The sequence below is a fragment of the Hemiscyllium ocellatum genome, chromosome 32 (assembly GCF_020745735.1).
Source record: "Hemiscyllium ocellatum isolate sHemOce1 chromosome 32, sHemOce1.pat.X.cur, whole genome shotgun sequence".
NCBI lineage: Eukaryota > Metazoa > Chordata > Chondrichthyes > Orectolobiformes > Hemiscylliidae > Hemiscyllium > Hemiscyllium ocellatum.
In genome coordinates this window covers 40014583-40038789 of record NC_083432.1, presented here as the reverse complement: position 1 = coordinate 40038789, position 24207 = coordinate 40014583, and the positions used below count along the sequence as shown (strand labels likewise).

General features: G+C 39.4%; 1 protein-coding gene across 11 annotated transcripts in view; it reads right to left on the bottom strand.

Moving 5' to 3' along the window:
• Nucleotides 1-24207, bottom strand: part of raraa (retinoic acid receptor, alpha a) — a 564031-nt gene that overhangs the window by 165929 nt on the left and 373895 nt on the right. For 9 of the 11 annotated variants that reach the window (XM_060848780.1, XM_060848777.1, XM_060848785.1 and 6 more), the window contains one exon: nt 15689-16231. The exons of 1 other annotated variant lie outside the window; for it this stretch is intronic. In XM_060848780.1, coding sequence (XP_060704763.1) covers nt 15689-15863 — 175 coding nt within the window. In that variant the 5' untranslated portion in view covers nt 15864-16231. Of the gene's footprint in view, nt 1-15688; nt 16232-24207 lie in introns of those variants that run through there. One more of the 11 variants, XM_060848789.1, reaches the window with a different exon arrangement.

Sequence of the window (24207 nt, the reverse complement as noted above, 5' to 3'; positions counted from 1 at the left end):
AGATATGCTCATCCCTGTCAAATGACAGAACTGCTCTGTCACAGAGCTCCTCCTGTCCAGAGATGTCCTTCAAAGAAGGGAAAGTCATTGGTTGGGAGTGTGCAACTTTAGTACAGTACAGGAGAAGGTTGAGACTGCTGAGTTATTAACTATAAGGGTCTGCATTTTTGTCATAAAAGACACTAATGTAAAATAAGTGGGGTGCTATCTTTAGTTTTCCTATGGCAACCTTCCACTGAAGTAAGATGAAGTCATGGTTCTCCATAGTTGAATTTTAAATGTCCTGCCTTTAGGCCAGGTTTTATTATGACTGACCCTTCAGTGATCAGGGAATTAAATCCTGAAACATTCTAATTGGTATTCCATCGGAGACAATTTGAATAGAATGTGCAGTGCACTTAACTCTCTCTTGAACTGGGTTACAAAACTCAAGGCAATATCTTGCTGTAGAACACAGTGCACATTATTTAGAGACTGCACTGTTGAGTCAATTAGACCAAAACACCTACTCTAATGTTTTCTGCACATCTGGTTAGAAACAACACTGGGTTTGGGGTAATTCAAGGCAACTCTTATGAGAAAGCAGATACAAATCTCATCTTGTTTGGTTTGTTCATTTTATTAAATTGGATAAAATTTCAGTAAAAAGATCAAAATGTCACTGGCAAATATTAATTTTCTGGTCAAGTTAGGTGTGTGGGATCCCAAATATACACTACTATAATCAAGGACACTATGTGAAAGGGGAATGGTATGTAGGAGACAAAGCTTGAAAGAAGTGCTTTGATATTGATGTTCATGGCAGTCAGATGAAGGACTGCAACATCTAGATGCCATTTTGCTTTCTTTAATAAAGTTCAAGCGTTCAATCTTAAAGTTAACAAGCTTCTATTTAAACTCCAGAGCAAAAGCAGCTAAATCCTTTCATAGCCTCTTTAATATGTCAAACTGTGAACTCAGAGCAATCCCCCACCCCATCTGTTGAGATAACTGCTTTTGAAACACAGCCAAGCGTTAATAATGAAGCAATTGCAACTTTCAAGAAATGTCAACAAAAAGCTCTATTAAAACTGCAAAGAACGTTTTGTTTTGTAACGCTTTCTTCTGATCTGAACCCAAGCTAGACTGTCAATCAAGGCAGTTCAGCGGACTGACAGTGTAGGCCCAAGTCAAAAAGTGTGGTGCTGGAAAAGCACAGCTGGTTAGGCAGCATCTGAGGAGCAGGAGAGTCCTGGTGAAGAGCTCATGCTCGAAATGTCGACTCTCCTGCTCCTTGGATGCTGCCTAACCGGCTGTGCTTTTCCAGCACCACACTTTTTGACTCTGATCTCCAACATCTGCAGTCCTCACTTTCTCCTGATAGTGTAAGCCTATTTATTTTCAATTTAAAGGAGCCAAATATTTAAAATAACATCAGATCATGACACGTAAACAGACATAATGCAACCTTCAAGAAGTTTTATGTCCACTCCTTAACTTTTAATGTCAAAATGGGCTCTGTTTGGACACAGCACCATGTTGAAAGGGCCCTGCTAAGTTTGGCATCTTGCTTGTGAGATTCATATCATGTCCCCCTTCCCTCCTGGGAAAAATTGGATCTGTGGGAAATGGGGGACAGAAATTTCACACTTGGACCCCATTTTTAAATGTCAGCGAACGTTTCCCGACACAACAAAATCTGGCCCTTCCAGTCAGCAGATTTGTTCCAGCATCATAGTCAAAAGCAGTCTTGTAAATGCAGAGTTAAAGGAATTAATCTGCCTGCATAAACAGTGCATTACAACGTATAGGTATCCAAAGTATCATTTTTGGGTTCATGAGACTAGAAAGTTGGAAGTAACATAATAAAGCCTTTGTCCTTTAAGTGGCACTGAAGCTGCCTTTATACTGGATTTGATGGGATGATTGAATCTGAAGAGTAGGTCCCAGACAGCTAGCAGCAATGCTCCCCTAGAGAAATCCAACAGGCTTACTTTAAGATTATCACTAGTTACCCAAAGCCTCCAAATCAGGAGCTGGCAACTTTTCTGAATCTAATGTTATATTAAACTTGCAATATATGGAGCATTTCAAAAGGCTACTGTTACAATGCTGCTGTAAACCATTTTCTCTGGATACAAGAAAGTTGAACTCTCGTCCCTCCACACTACATAAAGCACATACCATCAATATTGTAAAATAAAGAATTGTAGATGTTGGAAATCTGAAACAAATACAGAAAGTACTGGAGGAACTCAATAGATCTGGCAGCATTTGTAGACAGAAAAACAGAGTTAACATTTTGAGTCTAGTGACTCATTGTCAAAACCGAAAGTAGCTAGGAAAGGGTGGTACTTATGCTGATGATGGGGTAGTGACTAGGAGAAAGGAGTGAATTGAATGAAGATACTGAGAGCAAGGAAGATCAAGCGAGAGAGAGAGAGAGAGAGAGAGATAGGGAGAGAAAGAAGTGGCAAACAGACCAAGAAATGCTGGGTGAGGTGTTTACAGAGTGAATGGTTGAAAATGGGTTGGCTACATTGAAAGTATCCCACATAAAACAGAACCTAGAAGTGTGAAGTTGGATAACAAACATGGAGGAGAGTTCAGAATATTGAAGAAAATTTGTAAGTGAGGTCATTGACTTGCTCGCTGAGCTGTTGAATTTGTTCGCAGATGTTTCGTCACCATTCTAGGTAACACCATCCGTGTGCCTCTGGTGAAGTCTGTGGACAAACTTACCAGCTCAGTGAGAGAGTCAACAACCTCATGGAGGAAGGTATTCACGTTCTGAAATTGTTAAGCTTAATATTGAGTCCTGAGCACCGCAAATACCTAGGCGTAAAATGGGGTACTGTTCCCCGAGCTTGTGTTGAGCTTCACTGGAGCACTGCAGAGGAAGTCTGAGACAGAAATACTGGCATGGAAACACAGTAGTGTGTTTAAGCGGCAGGTAACTGGAAACTCAGGCTTCCAGTTTTTTTTACAATATTAGATCAATAATTTAGTTTTGTTCACTTGTAGCGTGAACCCTAAATCTCCCACAATCTAAAACAATGATAGATGTCACAATTTTGACCTTCAAACAATCTGGCATAACATTCCTTTTATCTTCAACGTCTAAGAAGCAAATTTGGAACACCCAACAGTGGCGTCTATGCTCATTTGCAAGTTAATGCCCTGTTCTACAGTGTTGATCAGAAACTATTTTAAGGGCCTTTGCAATGGAATGACAGGGACCCAAAAACAATAGAGATTTAAAACCGCCAATCCAAATGCAAACAAAGATAAGCATTAAGCAAACAAACAATTAACGTGTGCACAGATCATTTGCTGTGCATCTTTCTGTCTCTCCCTTCCTGCCCATGAGGCTAAAAAGCTGTAAGATATTTACAGAGCACAATCAGGAACAATTCGTTCCCTGGAGGAAGGGCTGCCATGCCAGAAAATAAACACAATAATGGCTCTACACACCTTTCCCCTCTCTTGGGCCAAGCAGATAAACATGTTAAATGCCTGGGGATTTACCAAGGAGATTAGACCATTCAAAGTTAACAGTGCATTTCTCAATCTTTCCATTCTAACCAGGCAGTTTCCATTCAGTGATGGAAAAAGCTCACTAAAAGCAAACTCATGTCTTTTAGTCCAAGATTATAAAGATATTTGGTTTCAAGGCCTGTTCCATTGTGCAAACATGTAGCCTGTGGAGAAGACTGAAAGAGTCCAGTCACAATGCAAAGCCTTCCAATCTCCCCCAAGATACAGACCTGAGGCAGCCTGTAAACTTTTCAAATCAGCGGTGACATTTTACAAATAAGAAAAAGCAAAGTTTAGGCAGGGGCTTGGAATAATTTTCTTGCTATGCTCGTGACAGCGTCATTAGTTTTAATTCTAAACACTGCTGGAATGGGTCTGGAGCTTTTGCAAAGTTCTCTTATAGCCATTGGTCCTCCCCAGCTGACAAGGCTCTAACAATGTCAGAACCATTGGGCAAGCTTGCTATCAATTGTAAAGCAACATGGCAGTATTCCAGAATACTGCAGAGAAACATAAACAGAATCGAAAGTTTCATGCCAGGAAATCAAAAATTTAGGACAGAACTTTTCATTAAATGGAGATACTTTTTCACGTAACAGAATCAAATTCATTGCTCAAAAGCATGATTTTTCCACCCTTGTCCTCAAGAGTACCACACAATGTGCCAGTAATTAAAACTTATCTCAAGATGGGTTGACATTAGGAAATCAAGTTTGCTGCAAAATAGTTTGTGTTCACAGCATTATTAAAGACTCTAGATTTGCCTCATTGTATAATTGTTAAGTCCCTCAATCACTGTAATGCTGAGCAGCTTTAACTTCTGAAATAAAAACAGAAAACGTTGGAAATATTCATTACAATAGATCCCAATTCTAACAAAAGTTCCCTGACCTGAAATGTTAAATCTGTTTCTTTGTCCACAGATACTGTCCAACTTGCTGCCCATTTGCTGCACACACACCCAGCATTTTCCGCTTTCATTTCATAAAATTGAGTGTACACTTGAAGGAGAGTAATTTGTTTCAATATTGGAAAAGGACTGAGGAATTGAACTGTCAAGAAACCTCTTTCAAAGAACTGGTATGGGAACCATGGGCTAAGTGGCCACTTTCAATCCGCAGTGACTCTATATCACAAGCAGACACGATTAGCTAAATGAGAGAGATCAATGACATTTGTAAAAACAAAATCCTTTATAATTATTCGGATGTACAGTGCATGAACGTGAAAGACCATTGCTCTGGCCATTAACCATTACTGAACCAGATGGTGAAAGACAGGTGTCACACACACACCACTTTCAGGAGGAGGTGCAGGGAACCTGGCAGAAAATCATCTTAAATCTCTGTTGCAAATACTGTACTTGGTCCAAGATTAGTGTTGATGAGTGAGTGTTTGACTCAACGTTATGGTATTTAAGACGTAAATTACTGATCCCAGCATCTTACATGTTGGAAGCATCATACAAAACAAGTCAAGATTTTTGGTTAACAAGACGATGATCAGAAACCTGAGAAACTAACAAGCACCCTCTTGCACATCTAACAGCTGGTCACAAGCTGCAGTGGTTATTATCTAGAAGCAGGAGATCTGCCTTTAAGCTTTGCTGTGTGTTGGTTTTACCATTCTAACTCTGGTTATTGTCTTTTGTCTTTGACAGAATCACTTTTCAATATAAGAGGAAGACAGCTGCCCACTCATCCTGTGCATGACATGGAAATACTGGAAGGCACAAGAAGAATTAGAGAGCATGCCAAGGTAAAAATTCATACTGTGGAAACTTCACCCACACTGAAGAAGCCACTCTGCCAAGTACAGCAGAGTGCATAGATCACAACAAAGCTCACTGAACAATGTCTCTAAAGAAACTGAATCCTCAGTAATCCTTGCAGAAGTAGCCCATATCTCCATATCTCCTGGCTGCGATGTAGGAACACTACCATTGAGTCACAACAGCCAACTTTTAATCAACAGGATCACACCGTATGATGTACGTTACGAGAAGATGGGATTTGAACCCAGTCCTTCTGACCCAGAGACAGCGACACCGCCACTGCCAAATGAGACTTCACTCAAATTGTCTGTTGACTCAATGTTGTTCCTTTGAGGTTAACTTGCAATAATCCCACAGCAATGCAGTCAATTATTAATTTTCAAGAGTCTTGTTCAAATAAACTTTTGTAATCTTGCTGCTAAAATTTATTTGCATTGAGAAAACATATTGATGCGAATATATTATAAAGTGAACTTAGTGACTACAATTTTTTTTGCTCTTCATTCCTGGGTACATTCACTGAAAGTTCCTGGAACCTCAGTCAAATAGTGTTTCTTCATATATGAACTTAAAAGTCACCATTTACTCCACCACCAGTAACCATATAACAGATTAACTGATCACTTCTCTCATTACAGAACATGGAATCCTACTGTGCATAAATTAGTTGTTGCTTTATCGAGCACAACAGTAGTTACTGTAATGCAGGAAGTACCTCATTGGTAATGAAGTTCTTTTGGACATCAGGGGTCATGAAAGGCACTATAACAGTGCTCTCATACTGAGACTTGTGGAGGCTTTCTGGAGATCTGTGACACAGGGCTGGCCACTATGGCCAGGTGTAATTTAAGTAAGCAGCGGCCAGAGGCATACTGTGTTTCCCTTATTCTCTGCTGCCCCAATGCACTTCTACTGCTTGCTCCAGGCTCCTATTCTTCCTGTGCTCTGCTTACTTCAGGCTCCTGCCTATTTTATGCTCCAGCCAAGAACACAGATTGTGCAGTGAGAAGTGGGCACACTCATCTCACTGATGGCTCTAAAAAAATCTATTTTCCTAAATGCATTATTAGAATACTCTTTACATGTGCACCTTCTATGATTATTATAGAGCTTTATAACTCAAAGAGTTCCTTCAACAAAATTGTTTGACAGCCAATGCATTATAGAAATGCACATTTTTATTCTAACACTAAAATAGTTATCAACCATATCATTTTTTTTCCAGCAGTCCTGCCCTGTAGAGGCTTGTGATTTGCTGGAGCACAATTCCACAGATTCTGGGTACATTTGATATCAAGTGACCGTAATTCAAATATTGCCAGTCAGTGATTCAGCCTGACGCAGGTAGGGAGTAAAGCATGGAGGCTGATCTCTCTCCAAACCCCACCTGATATCCGCAAGCACACATATCTAAAAAGAATTACTGGATAGTAATCAGGAGCAGGAAACCTGCCCAGCCTTTCCCACTGAAATCTGAATTAGCTTTGGCTAATCAGTTAACCCAACATAGATGGAGAATCAAACCTGGGAACAGCGCACCCAACTCACTGAATGAACAGTTTCCAGGGAAAAGCTATTTATCAACAAAGTTTGTATCAAGGCTTAAAACTGAAATAACTGTTCTTGAATAATCACTTCTAAGCATTGGCACAGTGGTGTTGCACACATTCTGATTTAATCATCAGATCTCATTCTCCTGCTGGCAGCAGCTGACAGTATTGTGATAAGACAACAAACAATGAAATGCGTTTCAGTTCTTCAGCTGTCACGTCAGTAACTAATTATCATCATGATGGTTGAAAACGAATATTTGAAGTGAGCTGGGGTGCATTCAGACAGCAAGAAGATTACATTGCTGTGCAAAATCACAATCAAATCCTCCACCAATCTGACTGTGATCTTTCACTGCAGAAATATCCGGATAGCAGTTTAGTCTATAATGTTCTTAAGAAGGGTCACTGGAAAGTTAACTCTGCTTTCTCTCCATAGAGCTGAAAATGTGTTGCTGGAAAAGCGCAGCAGGTCAGGCAGCATCCAAGGAGGAGAGAGCAGGAATCTGAAGAAGGGCTCATGCCCGAAACGTCGACTCTCCTGCTCCTTGGATGCTGCCTGACCTGCTGCGCTTTTCCAGCAACACATTTTCAGCTCTGATCTCCAGCATCTGCAGTCCTCACTTTCTCTCCATAGACACTGGCAGACCTGCAGAGTTTTCCCAGCAATTTCTGATTTTTTTCTTTTGATACAAAGCATCCAGTTTTTGTTGTTTAGTCTGTATATTCCCCTGACCTGATTAGTGTAACCATCAGACTGGTATTATTACAAAGCTTAGAAAGCTTACATGCAAACATTATGCATTATGTTTCATCTGCTAACTTTATGTTTAGATTAGATTACTTAGTGTGGAAACAGGCCCTTCGGCCCAACAAGTCCACACCGACCCGCCGAAGCGCAACCCACCCATACCCCTACATTTACCCCTTACCTAACACTACGGGCAATTTAGCATGGCCAATTCACCTGACCCGCACATCTTTGGACTGTGGGAGGAAACCGGAGCACCCGGAGGAAACCCACGCAGAACACGGGGAGAATGTGCAAACTCTACACAGTCTGTCGCCTGCGTCGGGAATTGAACCCGGGGCTCAGGCGCTGTGAGGCAGCAGTGCTAACCACTGTGCCGCCCCGTGTCTTACATTATAACAGAAGTTACACTTCAAAAAGTACACATTTGGTTGCAAAGTGCTTAGGAACATCCTAAGGTACTACAGGTACTACATAAACAAACGTTTTTCTTTCCCAAGTTGCTTTAAGCACTACCAGTCAGACCTGCAACTCCAACTTCTTCACTCTTAGGTTATAAATGCGTCCTTATGTTTAAACAGGAATCCCATCAGATTGATTCTCAAATGGATACACACAGCATCTGTACACCTGCTTTCCCCATTTCTATCAGGTTCCTGATTCTATTCCCAATCAAGGACTTCTTATTTGAAAATAAGTGAATGTTCAGACAGCACAGTCAGTGGCAGAGAACCACATATGTGACATTGGCACTCTGACAACATAAGATAGCTTTAGCCAAATATGCTGTGCCCAGACATAACCCACAATTGAAAAGACAAAAAAAAATCCAGTAGGGGACCAGGCTGCTTTTCTAAAATCCAAATAGTATGAAATTTTTCACACAAGCTATTCTAAGTTTTTCTGAAAATCAATGGCTAAATTCTCCCCTGCCCTGCCAGTTTTTAAGCAAAAGTATCAATAGAATCTTTTTTTTTATGTAGCAGGAATTCGGAAGTACTCCATCTATGATTTCCAACTATAATTTTAGTAGAGGTGGAGATGGCAGAATGGGAGTTGCATTGAGCTCTTGATATACTCCTGCTGGGTGCAGCTCAGTGTCAGTATTCCAAATATATAGAGGTAACCCTTACTTTTGCTTTAATCAGACAATTTGACTTATAAACAAATCATCTTGTCAGCAGGAAAGCAAGAATTCTTAGTGAGATATCTAACGATTGAAAAACAATTTTTTTTCTATATTTTACAGATACCTTTACTTATAAAGATGTAGCTAATCCCCTCAGATCGTTTCTGGGAACAATGAGTAACAGAAAGACAGTGGTTCAAACTGTGAAAACTGATGCTCAGTAGGTGCTTTACTAACAAGACATGACATTTAAAAGCTTTAGCACAAAACTTTGCATATAATTTCCCACTATCATTTGAACTTGCCAGGAAGTACTAAAATAAGGCACCTGGTGGTTTAGTACTCAAGTGTTCATGAGAAGCCATTTTCATGTAGTATATCTTAGCTCGATGCATTCACTTCTATTGAAGGTGCAGAACAAGTTACCTGACACACATCATGTTTCAGGATGGTTCTGGAAGAACAAGACACAAATATACCTGGACATGAAACTAGAGGTCCTTCTTGAGAACACAGAGAAGATCAAGATGCTCTGTGATCCCAAGGTAAGGGAAGAGGGAAGGCCTCCATCACCCTCTCCCCCATACCTTACAACTACATTATCTTGGGCTACTTTCTGGTATGATAACCTTTCTCCCATTCCATTTGCAAGTCAAGAGAAGGTATCCAAAGCCAAGCACTCCTTTCTTCTAATGATTCTTATGTGGTATCCATTGATGTTGAGTAGTACAGCACTTATTCTTTTAAGATGAAGTGCTCAGAAAATTTCCAGAGTAAATGTTGATAGTGTCAAGAAAAGTCAAGACAAACTGTCTATGCTACTTTCTCCCCACACCCACCCTCCTCTCAATTATCTCTCCACCCTTCATCAGGAATACAAGCAAAGTGCCTGAAGGGCTTTTGCCCGAAACGTCGATTTTACTGCTCCTCAGATACTGCCTGAACTGTGTGCTCTTCCAGCACCACTTGAATCCAGAATCTGGTTTCCAGCATCTGCAGTCATTGTTTTTACCTTTAAACTGTCCAGGAAGTCTCTTGATGTGTTTCAAAAGTATTCTTCAAACTTCTAGCAAGAATTGAACAGTGAAAGTCGAGAATGCTTTTATGCAGTGCTCAAAATCTTCAGCAACAGTATTTGTACTCCAGTTTTGCTAGCAACTACAGAACAGGATTTTAGTTCGAGTGTTAACCATCTGAATTCCATATAGTCTCATTAATGGATGCGAGCAGGAACTTAATTAACAATCAACCATTTAAGTAATTCATCAAGTAAATACTTCAATTCTTTACCAAAATAGTACCTTATGCTAAATGTGAGATTAACCTGTGTTTCAGTTTAAGATGCCGTGTTAGCCATGTAAGGGGATGTCTAAGGCTAAAGTAACCAGATAAATTATCCCAATAAATTTCTGTGAGAATCAAATATTGAAGCTTGCCAATTTCAGTGATAAGAGTCATACTATCATTTATGGCACAGAAAGTAGTCATTTGAAAGCACTAAGTCTACATCAGCTCCCCATGGAGCACTGCGTCAGTACCATATCCTATTCTTTAACAGCTATTTAACGTATCATGCCTGGGCCTGATTTAAATAAAAAAAGATACTCAGGATAGGGTTAATAGCCATTAGAGTTTGGATTAGAGTATTTATTTTAAAATGAGTTGTCGATAAATATCTTTACTCACTAGCTTTTATGAGGAGTTCCTGTTTTGTGATTGAGTTGTTGGTCATGCAAAGTACTATAATGATCTCTCATACTATTTTAACTGTACAATTAGAACAACAGGGAATCTGATGATGCCACACATTAGATCACCAACTGGTGTGCTCGATTACAGGAGTGATGGGAGGCAGTTACAATCCCCTGTTGTTACTGAGTTCCACGTGATGATGGAACCCAAGTGACCCTCTTAGCAGGATGGAATAAAGAAATTGAGGGGATTAAGCTCCTGAAGCATTGTCATAGCCCTGCAGAGATCAGAGAGACCAAGAAAGAAAATCATGGAATCTAATACTCAAACATTCAGCTTTTTAAAAATAAGTTTTGATTCAAAATCAAGATGAATCAGCTGTATGTTACAGCACTATTTTCCTTTAATTAGAGGGAAGTCAGACATGAGAGTGACTACAGCATTTACTGTCAGTCAGAGAATGACAGGCAAACTTCCTGTTACTAATCACTCTGCAGTGCGCCCCGACTAGAATGGCACGTGTGGTTATTGGGGGAGACCAGGCTAGGTTCAGCTGCAGTCCCTTACATGACTGAAAGACCTGTCAATGTTCAAATGTGCAACCACAAACTGGCAGGACCCTCGGGATTAGGGGGCAAAAGTCTTCATGAAAGGAGGCCAAAAATTACGTGATGGTGGCTGGGACAAGCGACAAAGCAGTTTAAAGTCATCAACAGGCAGGAAAACTCAAAGGTAAATTTTAGGCGATACTCTCTGAACAAAGATATCAGTAATGTTGCAGGATTTTATGGCCATTAATTGATTGGATAAGAGTGCAAGTTTGTCAAATCTACAACAATGACAGGTATGAGGTGACTGAAAGATTATTTGTGTCACAATTTCTGAATTGTTTTATTTTAGAAACAAATCTACCAGTGCAAAGCTTTGACAGAAGCCTAAAATGAATAGCATGATAAAACATTGTTACTTCACATTCCAAGATGATAAAGCAATCAGGCTTTCACACACAAGGAGCTATGAAGGGCAAGTCTCAGGGAAAAAAAACTAAGAGGGATACCCTGTCCCTTGACCTATAAGGAATCACTGCAGAACCACGATAGTCATTAATGTAATTGTGCTAGCTCTGCAACCTGAGCCGACAGACATTCTGTAGCTCTTAATGGTACCTTTAATTTTCATCAGCATTGAGGAGGACAAGTGGGACCCTGGAGGTGTCTCATTTTACCATAAGCTGCTTGTCATATTACAAGGCTGCACCACAGTGAACTGAGCATTAAAGTTCTGTGAGACAACGTGCCCTCTTTCATTTAAGTCATGTTTCTGTAATTCTAATAGAACAGCAAGAAGAAAAAGGTTTACCAACAAAAAAAATGAACTCCTTATTCAGATCAATGACACCAACATGCTTTTAGATTTCTGTTATTAAAAAAATTCTGCCTCACATAATGTTCTAACTCACTGCCGCAATTATGTCAAAGTTATTTGTAATCCTTGAAGTGAACGACATTTTTCAATGCTTTACTGAACTATTGGTGCTTCACATGTTTTGTGTTAATTGAATGCAGTAGGCACCCAGTAGGTGGTCATAATTTTAGTGAAGACATTGCATTTCTGTTTTGGAGTAGGTACCATCGACTGGTACTTCAGTAGGTAAACACACCAAAACGTTTAATATTGGGCCACACTGACTTCAGGAATCTAGGCTTGATTCTTAACCTGGGTATAATTAATTTGTGGCTGTGGAAGCAATACAGTTATAGTTGGCTTCTCCCCACTCTGAAGACTGGGAAATAGTTGACTGGGTTTCCTCTCTGAATCATTATCAAAAATGATGATGGTGGATATCAAGTAGGAATAGTATTAAGCAGATGCTCTTCTGATTTGCATATTGCTTGTTTTTAAGTTGTATACTGGAAGGCGACTAATGGAAGTAAGTTGGGGATATCATGTTGACATTGGTGGGACCACTTTTAAAATACTGTGTACAACTCTGGTCGCCCTTCTAAAGGAAAGATGTTGTTAAACTTGAGAGGGTGCAGAAAAGATTTACAAGGATGCTGCTGGGACTGGTGGGTTTGAGTGATAGGGAAAGGCTGAAAAGATTGGGGCCTTTCCTCTGGAATATCACAGAGGCGGAGGGGTAACTTTCTTTATAAAATCAGGAAGGGCATTGATAGGGTGAATAGCCGAGGGGAGTCCCAAAATAGAGGGCATAAGTTTAAGATAAGAGAAGATTTAAAAAGGACCCGAGGAGTAACTTTTTCATACAGAGGGGGTGCATGTATGGAATGAGCTGCCCGGGTACAGTTACAACATTTGAAAGGCATCCGTATGGGCATATGAATGGGAAGGATTTAGAGGGATATGGACCAAATGCTGCAAGTAGGTCGAGATTAGACTGGGATATCTGAGCAGCATGGATGAGTAGGACCAAAGGGTCTGTTTCCGTGCTGTAAGACTCTAAGTTGAGAGGAGGTTTAAGTAATCTTGGTACTGCACCCCAAAGAGTTACAACGATCATGTGAGGCAAAAGTGGATTTGGAATTACTTGATTTGTTCCAGATAAATAATTGGCATAAATAAAGCTATTTAATCGTGGCATTTACTGTGCTTTCTTCTGTGGATATGCATAGCACAGTTAGTCAAATGATCCTCTTGAATCTCAATGCTAGTGCCAGCGAGACTGTGTCATATTCAGATTGATCATTTAATTTTTTTGTAATCTAGCAGGTCAGCTATGAAGATCTGCAAAAATAATCTGAAATGCATTAATACCAGGAAGAAAATGTAATGGAAAGGAAACCTTCAAAAAGTACATTATGCTCAACTGGAAGGGTGAAACAAGGAGAACTGGGCAAGCCATTTAAACTACTGTAAAATGAAATTCTAACAACAAAACTAGGCTTCCAAGGTAATAGCTTGAAGTGAGAGCAAGGAGAATGTCCCTTTTCATATTAACACTGAATAAAGTGTATTCCCATCTTTACAGATTTTAACCTACACTGAATTAACAACCAGACGTTTATTAATATATGGATTTATGCAGAAAGAACAAATATGGTAAAACAGCAACAGATCTGTCCTGCCCAATATGCTTCCCTATGTTATCCAAACTGCTATACTCACAGCATCACACATACGTAATCAACGACATCTTTGAAAAGTTGTTTGGGAACTTGAAAACATCATTAACAAAGGAGCAGGCCTTGCAACCTTTCGAGGCTGTTTTGCTGTTCAATTAGATCAAAGCTGACCTATTAGTTAACTTTATTCACCTGCCTTAATATCCCTTACTACTCTTACATAGCAATCAACTTAAAAAAGTTTTGCAATTTTCGATTGGAATTACTATTAAGAGTTTCAGATTTCCATTGCTCTTCGAGGCAGCAGTTTATGCTAGAAACAGCATAACTTTGGTTCAAAATAAGCAGCGCACTCATCAAATCATATTTATACCTGTATCCAAATCTTCATATCTTTTCTAGCAAATGCAATAATCCCATTCAATATAAAACCTTTGCCCAGATGAAAATAATCAGAAACAAATAAAAAGAGCATTCTGAAAGAACATCACAAAATTCACAGTAAGTGCTAATCTAGCAATATCTGCAAGTTAGGATTAAATAGGAGTGCTGCCTCTTTGTCCTTGTTGACAGAGATTGCAAGGCATTAATTTCAAACAGGAGGTAATTCTCTTGTTCTGTCCAATATTCATCTAATAATTACATTCAGAGCAGCAAGTATTGGCAGTCTTTACTTTGACAGCAACTCTGTAAAGTAAACATTATTGCTTCCAGAACTACTGAGATCCACAGTAGTGATTAGATTAGATTAGATTAGATTAGATTACTTACAGTGTGGAAACAGGCCCTTTGGCCCAACAAGTCCACACCAACCCGCCGAAGCGCAACCCACCCATACCCCTACATTCACCCCTTACCTAACACTATGGGCAATTTAGCATGGCCAATTCACCTGACCTGCACATCTTTGGACTGTGGGAGGAAACCGGAGCACCCAGAGGAAACCCACGCAGACACGGGGAGAACGTGCAAACTCCACACAGTCAGTCGCCTGAGTCGGGAATTGAACCTGGGTCTCAGGCGCTGTGAGGCAGCAGTGCTAACCACTGTGCCACCGTGCCGCCCCTTGCATCTGGGACAAAGGCATAAACACTGCTTTCGAGGGCATGTGAGATATATGTAGGCTGGGTATAAAGCCCACCTACCCATACTCAATGCAGTTTTATCTTCACTATTATGCCTGGACTTCCCTGAACGTAACTCAAAACCACTGCAACATGACTTATTAGAGAGCAGCTTCTTTCAGTAATTCTGTTATATAAATGTCACTGAAGGAAAGCCTCTACTTTGCCGCTTCTCTTAGGGCCCCCAATGAAAATGAGAAGAGTGCAATCTCCCTGTGCTACCTACTGGGCTGATGAAATATTTTGAGATAAACAAACAAACAGAGGACACTCCATTCATTGAAATGAACTTCAAAAGGGTTCATTAGAAACAATTCTTATCTGTTACAGATTCTGGTTACAGGCTTTAACTAACCCAACAAACTACTCAGGTCAAACATCTATAGTAGAAGTGTGGAACTTCAGTGTTATTTCAGACATCCTCCACTCTTCCACTAAAGATTTCACTACCCAAACGGTTTTGGTCACTGACTCCAGTTTTAAGTGGATCACATCTGATTAGAACACTACAAACTGCTAACCTATATTCACTTCTAAGGGTAAGGTAAGTTGAGATCTTCATGACCAAAAGTAAATCCAATAAGACAATGGGTAATATTTCATATTAACTTTGTACTGTGTTAATGCACATGATTCCCAACATATAGGACTCAGTCAGCAAAAATCTCAAAGTTCCTGTCAGCCAGCACCAGCATATTGTTACCACTGGCTGCACATGACTTGTGCTTTGGGAGAAAGAAGTGCTAACAGAGCAGGAAACCAGCAAAGTAGCAGTTTCAATGAATGACTTTCAAATCAGTCTGCCAAACTGCTCAAGTTTAGGAGGACCTTCCCCTCTAATGTTGCATCCCTAAACAAAGACCTTTTAAAATTGTTTCCAATATGAAACAGTGCAAAAATGAATGACTCCTTATGGATGGGCGCAGAACCATGCTGCAACAGAGGCATTATGTCAACTCAAAAACTCCACTATCATACTCCCAGCAATAAAAATTTCAAAATTTCATTTTTAAACACCCAAACAATTCCTGATAAAATACAGAAATAGAAACAATAATGTGTTACTTACTGGCAGGTGAAGGGGTACTGTAGCCACTGACTGGAAGTTGGTGCTGCAGTCCATTTATAGATGGTGGTGAAAGGCCTCCCAGGACCGGTGGGAAGAAGAATGGGTAATGGGGCACTGGGTAACCATTTACATGTCCATTACCTGGAGGTGTGCACGAACTGCTGTTGGTTGACATTATGGAGCAAGACGTGTACAGGATAGTCCTCACATGTGCACCATAAAGCTGATCATATGGGAGAAATGTCAAGAAAACTCAAGGCAATGACAGCCTTGTGGGCAGAATCGATTTTAGAAACAAGTAGAGTGCATGCAAAAAATATTACTGTTCTCCTTAAAGAAAAATTTAAAAGACAGTTTGTATTCCTTATGGATGATAAGTCTGATATTCAGCCATTGGTTCCACATGAATCTATCCAAATACTATCCTAATGTACATTGCAGATGAGATGAAATCTTGGAGGAAAAATGCTCTTCACGTTCTCAGAGACTCCTTGAGTAGGCGTTCTTCTCTTCTAAATCTGTGCCAGACTGGGTGTGCTTACACTGGAAAAGAACATAATTGTAAGAGCAGAGGAAAATGCATTGAGTAACAGTAAATAACCACAGCTTTAAAATCAAATCTTACAGTAGAAAAGGCAGGCAGAAGCATCTGGGTCCTCCCCAGAAAACAAGGGGGAGGGAGAATGACGAAGGGGCGGGAAGGAGGATAAAAGACAGCCCTTGTATGTGTGTGGGCTTTGTTTAACTGTATTACAGTGTTTAAAATAATTACTCCTCTCGTCCTGAAATATCTGATTCAAAAACATACCAGACCTAGCGCATGCAAATTAAAATGTGCAAAAGTTGAAAGAAGCTTCTTCAAAATAATGGAGTTTGATTTGAATTTCTACGAACTTCCCCCCCCCCGCCCTCTCCTCCCTTCAAACAACTGACAGACCCTGCCCTCCACATTTTCCTGGACAGAACCCCAAAGCAATGGCAGCAGCCTTTCCAGGCATATGGAACATATATATATATTGGCTATTTTTGCTTCCAAAAGCAAAACAGTGCCTGACAATGGCAAACAAATGATTACATCAGGTCAAAATCTGATTATAATCTTATAATTATAAAATGTGCTATACACCCCTTTGTTCAAAGAACTCTCTTTGCAAGATAAACAGATTATCAACCCACATGTTTCATGCAGCCTCATAACTCTCGTGATGAGGTTCTGAGCTTAAATATGTTTTGCTGGCTGCACAGAATTTGATGTTACCACCGAGTAACTACCAGCCACCGAGCAATGCAATATTTTTGTGCTGCAGGAGTTCCTCTTTCCTCTCAGCTGTTCCAACACCCAACTGACAGGACAAGGTCTGCAATGCTAAGACTGACTCTCCTAATCAATACTGACCAGCACTGACAGAGCTTGGTGCAAAGTTTAGCCAAAACTGCTCTAACATCAGAAATGCAAAATCAGCTAAAGTCTAATCAAAACAGCCTTTCTTTGCTAAGCAGTCATAGAATCAAACAGTAAAACTGAAGAATTACAGCACGATGGAACTGACCAGCACAGAACAAGACTACATGATCCATCATGCCCCGGTTGGCTCTTTAAGGAGTATAGAGTTATATCCTTTCTTGATAATTTTCTCCCCTTGAAGTATTTTCCAAATAATCTTGTCAAAGCTACAAATTATTCTGCTTTCTTTCAGGCACAGCATTCCAGATTACCACAACTTACTGCACAAGTAGAACATCACCTAATTCCACCTTTGGTTCTTAAATTGATGCCCTCTGGTAACTGACCTTCCTGCCAGAAGAAACAGTTTTGTCCTTTTACTTTAATAAACTCCTCATAATCATAAGCACATCTATTAAACTGTCCTTAATCCGTGGTTGCTTTGCAGTACGGAAGTGTCAGCCTTTCTGTTTAAGTTGTCCTTCCTTCCTTCCACTCCAGTTAAACAATATTACATGTCATTCAAGTTCTTGAAATGTCTCAGTTTTTTTTCCTCTTTCAGTAGCAGAGAGATCCAGGATTCAAAATAACTGAAGATATGCCTTGAGGCTCCTAGTATAGGGCATCAGCCTCCATTAGGACTGCACATACAATCACCAGCATCTGAAATAAATTGTACTATTACCTGATGAATAGCCTTCATGTCATTCTAACACTGTTCCCTTCCCACATTGAGGGGTGTGCTCGCAAATAAGCCTTTAGAATTTCTGTTGTTCTTACTACCGCCAACTGCGTGGTGGTGTTTTGAAATGTTAAGCATCAACTGACTCAAATGCAACACAGATGCCTATATCTAATTGGGACTTATCAAAAATGCTGACATAAAAGCAGAAAAGTTTGCAATACTCAAAAAGTCAGGTAGTGTCAATGGAGAGAAACAATTAATGTTTCAGGTTGATGACCCTCCATCAGGACCAATACCCTTCATCAAGGTTAACTCACTTTCTCTCCACAGATACTGCCTGAACTCGAGTATTTCCTGCAGTATATGCTTTTATTTCAGATGTCCTGCACCTGCAGTATTTTTGATTTTACTGTTTAAAGGATGCTACTTCACTAGAGCAGTCAGTGGCAAAGCAAAAAGATTCACTGCTGACTTTTAAAAAAGCTGTCCACAAGGATCTGGCAACCTCTGTAACAGGAATTTCCCCTTTTCCCAAGACAGATTAAATCTGACTTCAGGTCAAAGGGAGGTCTTGAAGGTGCTGCAATACTGGCAAGCATAAAGGAGTCAATCACATTTATATATGCACCCACTACAAACTCAAAGTTAGTCACTGGATCACTTCACACATCATTTGTATATTCAGGCAACACAATAAAGTTTTGAGGTAGATTATGATGGAAATTATTAAAAATATAAACAAACCTTTAAAAATAAGCTTTCGCTTTTATAAAGTATATGGATTATCTTATCATTTATGGAGCATGTTGATGTTTCACCAGTAGAAAAATACTTTTATTAGTTCAGTCGTAGTTATTTAGCAGTAGCTATTAAGCATTTAAAGGTCAGGTGCACCTCATTCAATAAGTGTAACTTATTCAAGCATTTTCAAAGCAGGCAAGCAGTATTAGAGAAGGACTTTTGTTGTCAAATCATGATTGCAATGGAGGTTACAATCTGAGGGAATCTTTCTACAGCATGAGGAGCACTGAAACCAACCCCAGGACTTCCACATTACACTGTGTGCATACAAACACTCAAATTGCTGTCAGCTTCAGTATGGTAATGATTGCTAACACTTAATAGTTTTGCCATTGTGACCACAGCAAGATCACGATCATTGGCTGCAAATACGATCATTAAAAAAAGGTACATGAACCAGGATGATTCAGTGCACAGGCAAAAAGGTAATAGAGAATACACTTTGACATTTTAGAATATGCTATTTAGTTATACAATAACTTGTCACCACAAGCAAATTTTTACATATCCTGGTGTATTTATATCAGCAGGAAATTGCAATTTTCTGATATAATCAAGGTGGAGAAAATGGAAAACAAATCAGACACTTCAAGTAGGTTTAGTTCTGTTTTTCTAACTTGCTTGGATTGTGGTGCATTCTTAGATTAACAATTTGCTTTGTGGATCTGTTCACTTTTATGTTCCTAAAATTCTCATCAATGCTTGTGTTACCTCTACATTTCACTATTTCTCCTATCTGGTCACTGATCTTCCACAACTATGGGCTCTTCCTGAATTCTGCTGCATTGTACCTTCACACGAGGGCTGGTTCACATATCATTTCGTGTTTGCTGATGTACATGGCTCCCAGTCTGTCAACATTGCAATCTGTAAATCAAGTGTACAAATCCTACACCCCCTCCTCATTATGACCTCTCCATCCCTACCTCTAAGTTTCCTTCTCTTAGTTTACTCACTTTATACAGTGACAAAACTTAGGTCCTAAGCTTTAGAATTCCCTCCCTAAACCTCCACACCTCTCTCTCCTTCTTTAAGATAATCTTTAAAACTTACTTTAAAATTATTGTTTAGGAGAGTGTTCCAGGAAATGGCTGATGAAATTCAACATGAGCAAACGCGAAGTCTAGCACTTTGGGAAAAAAAATACAGGCATGGACTATTTTCTAAAAGGTGAGAAAATTCATAAAGCCAAAGTACAAAGGGTTCTGGGAGTGTTAGTCCAGGATTCTCTAAAGGTTAACTTGCATGGTTGAGTCCGTGGTTAAAAAAGCAAATGTAATGTGTCATTTATCTCAAGAGGGTTGGAATATAAAAGCAGCGATGTGCTACTGAGACTTTATAAAGTTCTACTTAGACCCTATTTAGAAACTGTGTCCAATTTTGGGCCCCACACCTCAGGAGGCACATACTGGCACTGGAGCGTATCCAGTGGAGTTTCATATGGGATGATCCCTGGAATGGTAGGCCTAACATACAATGAATGGCTGAGGATCCTGGGATTGTATTCATTAGAGTTTAGAAGGTTGAGGGGAGTTCTAATAGAAACTTACAAGATAATGCATGGCTTAGAAAGGGTGGACGCTAGGAATTTGTTTCCAATATGCAGGGTGACTAGAACCCATGGGCACAGCCTTAGAATTAGGGGGGGGTCAATTTAGAATGGAAGTGAGGAGACATTTCTTCAGCCAGAGAGCAGTGGGCCTGTGGAATTCATTGCCGCTGAGCGCAGTGGAGGCCGGGACATTAAATGTCTTCAAGGCAGAGATTGACAAATTTTTGATCTCGCAAGGAATTAAGGGCTACAGGGAGAGTGCGGGTAAGTGGAGTTGAAATGCCCATCAGCCATGATTGAATAGCAAAGTGGACTTGATGGGCCAAATGGCCCTACTTCCACTCCTATGTCTTATGGTCTTACTGCTTGACCAAGCTTCAGGTTTTTAATCGTCTGATATTGCGATATGGATGGATGTCAAGTTTTAAGAAGCATCTTGAGACCCTTTGCTATGATAAAGGCAGTGCATTACTGCTGTTGCTCCTAAATCAAAGGAGTCAAAACCAACTCTCTATGTTGCTCTAAAGGCTTTAGTAAGTGGATTTGAAGGCCATTGTAGGGGGCGCTTTTCAAATGAATTAGGAATTCATGACAGAATCTCATGCACTTGGACCACAGATAAGTTCCCCTGCACCACATGCTATCGCATTCAGTTTGAATCAAGTTGATCCACTCTGAAGGTAATTCTCTCGAGAGTATGAGAAGGCAGTCCTCAATCCGCTTGCTTGCCAGGAGATGCTAAATTACATGTTACCGATGTGATGTTGCACTCAGTCTCAATCTACAGATTTTCATCAATTATTTCTCATGGACTGAATGCAAATCTACAACTCAAAAGAAACCAAGGGAGGAGAGCTCTGAAACAGAAATACCTCCTGGACTTTATCTTGTATAAATTTATGCAATTGCTCTGCTAAGCAAATTAATTACTTAATCCAAAAATACTTTATATACAGCGCACAAATTTCTGAACCAGTCTGGGATAAGGTCCACACCAGAATTTGGAATTTATATAGTGAACCATACCATTGGTCCATATTCATACATGGAATTTGTAAACTTAACCCACAGCAGAGTTAGCTTCATTAGATGAGTTGTATTATTGATTTACTGTAACCCTGTTTTATCATCAGACTTTTATCATCCTACTCCTGAGTGTTTCATTTCTGCAAACATTTGGTTTAATTAACAATTAGGATGATAAAACGATAAGTTAGGAAAATTTTTACTCATGAACAAGACTAGCTGAAACTGATGTCCCCCTTTCCTTGGGTTTTCAATTGTTTCCCACAGAACAATTATTAAGACAGGGAAAAACAGCCAGGTTTTTCATTATTGCTCAGCATTTAGTGGTCAATCACGGAAAGGCCAGGCACAGAGAGTGGGAAAGGATCGAACTTAGCCTGAAGCACCCTAAGATTAAATAGCCAGTCACCATCCAACTAAGGTCACAGAAAAACCCATCATTGACTCAAAGCACTGAATCATAGCCAATGCCAGTGACCTGCAGAAGGGGATGAAAGAAACCAAAATGATTTTTAAAAAAAAATACTCCCAGCTCCAGTCCCTGGGCATGTTAATTTGGCCACAGAGGAGATGAAACAAATGTCAGCTGCATATTTCCATTTATTTGTAAGCTGATTTAGCTTCTCAGAAAATGAATGAACTACTCAGAATAAGTGGGTCATTTTAAGACTAAAATGAGTGATATTGAGCTGGCTGCCTTTAAATACCTCTATGATTTTCCTTAATATTGAAGTTAATGGAAAACAGAATTAGAAGGTGCCTAATGAACAGTCAATCTGATAAAACCATTGCCAAAAAGATATCATTGATTCATTACCAAGTTATGATTTCAGTTAGCCGAAAGATACAGTGCATGAGGCGATGAGCTGCAATTCTGACTCTTCAACAACTGTAAAACATAAACCAAGTGGAGACTGATGCATCACCCTTGGGCCTTAAGGCGTAGGTTCAGATTAGAGAAACAACTATCGAACTCACAATTCTCTTAAGTTCTTTTGTCTTGAAATCCAATATCTCTTTGACTAAGCTTTTTTGTCATTTTACTAATTGCTCCTTTTCTAATTGAGTCACATTTTTGATTTGTGAAGCAGCTTGGTTTGTTTTTGTATGTTGAGGAACATATACAAGTGTAAGCTGTTGCTGTATGGTTGATGCCTTGATGTGGCAGAGAAACATGAAAGGAAATGAGTGAAACACATTATTTTTTCCAAAGTTTGCCTCATTCAGTAGGTGAACAACCACATTTATTTTAAGGATTCATTGGCTGACTCCCAGGAGCATGCCTTGGAGCAAGATTTCTGAAATTAATTGAAATGAAGAATGATAAAAACCTAACAAACCCTTAAAGTGAAATTTAAAAACTGAAAACATATATGTGAAGAGAATAAAAACTTGAGTAAAATTATTTAATTTAAAAAATATCAGCTTTATATTGCATGTATATACACATTTAAAGGAAATTGGAGATGAGTATGTGCAGTCGGAATTCGTCATCAGATCATTGGTGTCAGCAGACGTTCTATTATTTTAAAAAGACACAAGTCCCCTTAAGCAAATTTTACAGTTAAACATGCAAAACTCTCAGAGCCTCGATCCAGCTTAGCATCAGGATTTCTGACATAATGCTGCTTACACAAAATAATAGCCAGGTTGTTAAATGACATGTTACTGTTTTTGACATAATTGTTCTGTACCTTGCAATTAAAATTGGCAGAGTTAGTAATTTCCAAATTAAGAATGTAAAAATTGTCAATGATTCATTTTCAAATCACTTTTCATTGTATAAACATAGTCACAAACTATGAAGTTCTTTATTTTTCTCCTGTCCTGAAAATAATTTTTATTTTTGGCAAATCACCAAATGCGTTCACTTATTTTCAAGCTATTTTACCTTCAAACAAATGTGTAAGCTCTGCATGTTGCAGATTTCGCTATTCTATCATGTGCAGTGGAACTCTGCTGGATCATCAGTTTCATCTCACTTAGAATATTGAAGCTTTTTCACAACCCACGCTGATGTAGACTTTACGTACTTAACTACAACTAAGGGACACAGATTAAAAATAATGTGTCTCACACTTGAGACAGAGATGAGAATGAATCTTTCTTCTCAGAAGATTATGAGTCTTTGGAGAAGGGATAATTGAATGCTTTTAAGGCCTAAGTAGATAAATTCTTGACTCACAAGTGAGTCAAAGGTTAACAGGGTAGAAAACAATGTGGAGCTGAAGCTACAATCAGATCAGTTGATAATGTTGAATTCTGGAGCAGAATAGATGGGACAAATGGTCTATTCCTGCTTCTGATTTACATGCATTACGCTGATGTTGAATGTAAAATGGTAGTTAATGAGAACGTGCCTCACTCATCATTGAGTATCAATAACTGGCTGCTTACAACAATTGGCCATTAATACAAGTGTGATTCCTGAGATGGCAGGATTAATGTATGAGGAGAGGTTGAGTCAGTCAGGATCAAATTCTCTGGAGTTCAGAAGAATGAGGGGATCTTATAAAAATCTATAAAATTCTAACAAGACTAGACAGGGTAGATGCAGGAAGGGTGATCCTGATGGCAGGGAATCCAGTACCAGGGGTCACACAGTCTAAGGAGATGCGGTAAACTACTTAGGACTGAGATGAGGAGAATTTTCTACACCCAGAGAGTGGTGAGCATGTGGAACTTGCTTCCACTGAAACAATCAAGGCTAAAATATTGTATGATTTCAAGAAGGATGTGGATATAGCACAGGGCCAAAGGGATCAAAAGACATGGGGAAATGCAGGAACAGGCTATTGAGTTGGATGATCAGCCATGATCATAATGTACAGTGGAGCAGGTTTGAAGGGCTAAATGGCCTACTACTGCCCCTAATTTTTATGTTGAAAGAACTATGATGTACATTTTACCTGCTCCAATTAAATAAAACCATCCAAACTTTATATATTATTGCCGAGAATAGCAGCTAAACAAACTGACACCAAAAGCACATAAATCCACTTTTTTTAAAA